This window comes from Branchiostoma floridae, chromosome 1 (assembly GCF_000003815.2).
Source record: "Branchiostoma floridae strain S238N-H82 chromosome 1, Bfl_VNyyK, whole genome shotgun sequence".
NCBI classification, from domain to species: domain Eukaryota; kingdom Metazoa; phylum Chordata; class Leptocardii; order Amphioxiformes; family Branchiostomatidae; genus Branchiostoma; species Branchiostoma floridae.
The window spans coordinates 20,367,595-20,373,342 of NC_049979.1; the positions used below are offsets into that span (position 1 = coordinate 20,367,595).

The following is a 5,748-nucleotide window of genomic DNA, read 5'->3' on the forward strand; positions in this document are numbered from 1 at the left end:
GTCATACCTTGGGCATACCTTGGGCATACCTAGGTCATACCTTGGCCATACCTTGGTCATACCTTGGTCATACCCTTGGTCTATCCCTTGATCATACCTTTTTCATACACTTGGTCATACCCTTGGTCATACCTTTGTCATACCTTGGCCATTCCTTTGCCATACCTTGGTCATACCTTGGCCATACCCAGGTCATACCTTGGTCATACCTTGGTCATACCTTGGTCATACCTTGGTCATACCTTGGTCATACCTTGGTCATACCTTGGCCATACCTTGGTCATATCTTGGTCATAAAGCTCATATGCCGCTTTTTATACCTTGGTCATACCTTGGTCATACCTTGGCCATACCTAGGTCATACCTTGGCCATACCTTGGTCATACCTTGGTCATACCTTGGTCATACCTTGGTCATACCTTTTTCATACCTTGGTCATACCTTGGTCATACCTTGGTCATACCTTGGCCATTCCTTGGCCATACCTTGGTCATACCTTGGCCATACCTAGGTCATACCTTGGTCTTACCTTGGTCATACCTTGGTCATACCTTGGTAATAAGTTGGCCATACCTTGGTCATACCTTGGCCAAATCTTGACCATCCCGGTCGCGGAAGAACTGGGTGTACCCATAGTAATAGCCATACCTTTTTATAGCCATAAATGGCCATACTTTGGTCATACCTTGGTCATACCTTGGTCATACCTTGGCCATACTTTGGTCATACCTTGGCCATACCTTGGCCATACCTTGGCCATACCTTGGCCATACTTTGGTCATACCTTGGCCAAATCTTGACCATCCCGGTCGCGGAAGAACTGGGTGTACCCATAGTAATAGCAATACCTTTTTATAGCCATAAATGGCCATACTTTGGTCATACCTTGGTCATACCTTGGTCATACCTTGGTCATAACTTGGTCATACCTTGGCTATACCTTGGCAATACCTTGGTCATACCTTGGTCATACTTTGGTCATACCTTGGTCATACCTTGGTCATATCGTGGTCATACCTTGGTCATACCCTGGCCATACCTTGGTCATACCTTGGTCATACCTTGGTCGCTATCCGTCGCACCGTAGGTGCTGACCACGCTAGGGGGGTCCGGGGGCATGCTCCCCCGGGAAAATTTCAAATCTAGACCCTTTAAAACGGCATTTCCTGCGTTTTGACGGGCAAATTTTGCTGCCAGACTAAGCAAAGTTTGATGGCAATTCTGTTAGAAAGACCAATGGTTTTAGCGAGGGCGATGCCCCAAAAATATTTTCACGATTTCGAGTGCCGAAGGTGCGAGCTGTCGCAAGGTTGGTTGGTCTTGGGAAATTTCGACATCTGCACCCTCTGAAACGACATGTTCTGTATTTTTAGGGACAAATTTTGCTGGTAGACTATGCTAAATCTTATGCCATTTTTGTCAAAGAAAAAGATGTTTGAGGGCGATGACATAAGCTACCACGCACAAATTTTCACCATGTCGTTGTGAGCGCCGGAGGCGAAAGTCATCGCTTGGGAGGTCCGGAGAAAATTTCAAAATCTTGACCGTCTGAAACGTCATTTCCTGCATTTTAGTGGCACTTTCTGCTTGTAAACTAGGCTAAGTACGATAGTACAATTTCTATTGGTTTAAAAGATTTTTCAGAGCAACGCTACAGCAAAATATTGTCCTGCGCCAAAGACGCAGCCGTCACAAGGGAGGTCTGGCGAAATGTTGAAATCGGGACTCTCTGAAACGCCATTTCTTGCATTTTCAGGGGTAAATTTTGCTGTTAGACTAGCTTGATTTTATGAAATTTCCATCATCAAAAAAATACACAAGGTTTCAGCTTGATTTTACTAAGGGGGGGGGGGCGACGCCCCCGAACATATTTTCCGGGGGGGCAGCCGCCCACCCTGCCCCCCCGGTGCCGCCGCCACTGCTACTGCTTAACTTTGCCTGCAATTCGCTCTCGGACATGAATTTGCAATAAATATCTAATTTATCTCCACAGCTTACACAAGATGTAGTACTAGACATGTACCGCAAGATGGTGCTGTTGAACACTTTAGACGGGATCATGTTGAACGTCCAACGACAGGGTAGAATTACGTTCTACATGACGAGCTACGGGGAGGAGGCCGCCCACATGGGCAGCGCGGCAGCTCTGGACCCCGCTGACGTCATCTTCGGACAGTACAGGGAAGCAGGTAACGTAGCGTCATTGTCAATCAAGATTTCTCCCTATGAAACAGTGTGAAACTATTGATTACATTATAATATAATTTAGAAATTGAATATACCTGGCTTACCAGATGTGCATATCACAAATACAATATGTGTAATTTTGTTGAGGAAGACAATCATTCTGAATAGATTATACGAATTGCAAACTAATTTTCACATTCAATGCAACATAGGGAAACAAGAAATTTACGAAAGGTCAAATATTCCATGGACGTTTGAGTTTTTTTTAACTCTGTGAGTTTCCAGAAAAATGGTCACAAGATGTTTTTAATTTGTCGTCAACAAACACTTTCAGCTACATCTAATCTCATCATCTGTTTTCAATTTCATTGTTGCAAAAAAGAAGTAGCAATTTAATGTCTTTTGAAATGTAACGTTACACTCACGACCAACGTCAAACAAAATTCCTAGCCAAGCTTACACACCAAATGAATTATTGAAACTTCTGAGTCTAGGGTGAGTGACCCTGTGAAAAAAGTAGCCAACGTATCTGTTAAGATAAATCCTAGGAATACGTGGGAATGGGTTCTGCAGTATATAAGCTGGTTGAATTTTCGCCACCAGGAGTTTTCCTGTGGAGGGGTTTTACGCTGGACGACATGATGAACCAGTGTTTCAGCACACATCGGGACGTCCACAAGGGAAGGATGGTCCCTATCAACTACGGCTCACGGGATATCAACTTCGTCTCTATGTCTTCACCACTCGGAACACAGATGCCACAAGGTAACTTAAAACAGAAAACGAACATTTGCAAGCAAGGGTACGACATTTTTGACCCGAAAAGTGTCTTTGTGTGTGTGTGTGTGTGTGTGTGTGTGTGTGAGGGGGGATGCTGGGAGATCGATATCGGTATTATCTTAAACATTTCTTCGTGTTATCGCCAATGGTAACTGAAATGCAAACATTTCGCTTCCCATGGCAGTGAAAATGGTTAGGACTGTCTAATGGTTGTGTGTCACAGTATAAGAATGGGACAAGTGATAGAATGTTGCGATCGCCCTTCTAAACCGACTGTGTGGAATATTGGAAAGTCTCATACTGTTCTCTCCAAGTAACTACTTGGAAAACTACCGTGAGACAATACTACAGCTGACAGAGAATTAAGCCCCAAACATTTGGCTTTTTTAAATTTGTGACGTCATTGACGTCTTCTCTCACGCCTTTCTAGCCGCTGGTGCAGCCTACGCGATGAGGATGTCGGGAAAGCCCCTGTGCGTGGCATGTTACTTTGGAGACGGTGCCTCTAGTGAAGGAGACGCGCATGCCGGCTTCAACTTTGCTGCTACACTCGACTGTCCTCTCATATTCTTCTGGTAAATGTCACCATTGCCGTTACGTTAGTTTGAACATTGTCTTAACGCGTATGTAAATCATTTGGTCTTTGAAGCTTAAACTCCATCGTAACACCAATTCCTAATTCCAAATAATTTTAACCATGTTTTTTTCGACCAGTCGCAACAACGGATATGCCATTTCAACACCAACGTCAGAACAGTATAGAGGAGACGGAATTGGTAATTATAAGGTTATGTTATCGTAAACATGTGGGTATGTGTGTGTGTGTGTGTGTGTGTGTGTGTGTTTGTGTGTGTGTGCGTGTGTGTGTACGTGTGTGCTTGTGCGTGATTCCATCATTCTTTTGCGAGCGCTTTGACTTTGTTCGCGAAAGTTTCTGTCCCATCCACTAACATGATTTACCACTTTTAGCATCTAGGGCCATCGGATACGGGATCTCAACCATTCGGGTAGACGGAAACGACGTGTTCGCGGTGTACAACGCCACAAAGGCGGCCAGGGAGGTCTGCATTAAGGAGAGCAAACCTGTGCTTATAGAGGCCATGACTTACAGGTCCGGTGTTCAAAATTGTATCAATAAATTCATAAAGAGAATTTCTTTGTTGAATTCGGATCCACGGTAGCCTATAGGTCTTCTGAAACTCTCTCGCAGAGGTTTTGGAGTAGCCAAATAGTTTCTTGTGCCTGACTCGTCGTTCTCCGTCTATGGCTATAGACGAACATATGTCGCATGTAAGGTGACAGTTAGCGCAATAGTTTTTATGTTGTCACACAATTCAGACTGAGATGAATGAATTGCTCTGCAATATACTGAAACCTCCGAATAGTCTTTAACTACATCATATGTTCCACGTCTAAGTCAGAATATTTTTGCTTGTCACAGAATTGGAGATCACAGCACGAGCGACGACAGCACCATCTACCGATCATCAGAAGAAGTGCACCATTTCAAACAGGACAGCCCGATAACCCGACTCCAGACTTATCTCACCCAAAATAATCTGTGGGACTCGGATAAAGAGACTGCGTACCGTGAGGAGGCTAAAAGCAAGGTAGGCATTGTTTTATGTGTTTTAAAAAATAGGTATAAAACTACAGGTATGTCGACGTGGAGATTTGGTACATGGGCATACTGATTATACCATTATCTAGTTACCTTCGCCGTTTTCGGTAGCGTTTGTGTGCACCTGTGTGTATGTTTGTGTGCTTTTGAACACAACTCGAGAATCAATATCTGTATCTATATAGCCGTTATAACCGTCCTTCAGCGTAACACACCAGCTTCGCAGGCACGCGGTGCGGCAGCAGCTGGTTATATTACACTGAAAGACCCGTCACACTATTGCACATCTATCGTTTGTTTCGATATTTGGTATATCTGCAGCGGAACATCGGTTTATTTCAGACTTTTTTATCTGCATGCGACGTTATTTTTTGAGCTCAGTCACAAGTGGCGGACATGAATGTACCACAATAGTCATGTGTAAGCTATGTTTCTAGCTTTGGCTGTTGAATCTACGGTAGCGAACGGTTTGCTTGAAGGGAGTACATTAAATTATTCTGTATCGGTATTCATAAGACCTAGGAAAATGTCGTGTTTTCGATTTCCCGACCGACGTTAGCAAAAACCTGCCTATACTAGCCTCTTTTGTCGGCCGCTAGCAGGGAAAATAGAATGTTTGATCGGACAGTTGAATGCTGAAATTCAAAACAGACACCCTGTATTTCACACTGTCAACAGTTGATGTAAATTGCGTGTGTAATGTAGTTCTTTGTTCAATTTTCTATAAACATCTTATTGTACAAATGTATCTGAATAATTACAATGTTAAAATTAGTGCCCGATGCATTTAAGTATCACATTGCTGTAACTGAATATGTTGGATTACTAAATCTATGAATAAAAGAAAACACAAAAATGTATAAGAGAATCCCTATTTTTCAGCATTCTAAGCGGAAGCACAGCATGTTTCCTAAACCTAACATAAGCGAATTTCATTGACGTCGATGTTTTTGCCGACAGGTACTGGAGGCGTTCCACGGCGCCAAGGATCGGAAGAAGCCGCCGATCTCCGACCTGTTGACGGACGTGTACGACAGAATGCCTGCACACCTGGAGAGCCAGGCGGCGGAAGTCATGCGTCACGTTAACACATACAGCGACCAATACCCCGTACAAGACTTCATGGAAGATGTAGAAACTGAAAGGCTGCATGATGATGT

The 5,748-nt window shown here is 43.7% G+C and overlaps 1 protein-coding gene across 1 annotated transcript; it reads left to right on the forward strand.

Moving 5' to 3' along the window:
- Positions 1–1,476: 1,476 nt before the first annotated feature.
- Positions 1,477–5,748, forward strand: LOC118413846 (2-oxoisovalerate dehydrogenase subunit alpha, mitochondrial-like; the record flags this gene model as incomplete). Its single annotated transcript, XM_035817456.1, is given in 9 exon segments — positions 1,477–1,484; positions 1,658–1,700; positions 1,994–2,189; positions 2,791–2,952; positions 3,398–3,542; positions 3,682–3,743; positions 3,937–4,078; positions 4,409–4,577; positions 5,549–5,748. Coding segments are annotated over 9 exon segments (1,127 nt in total), but the record flags the coding sequence as incomplete, so codon positions are not given.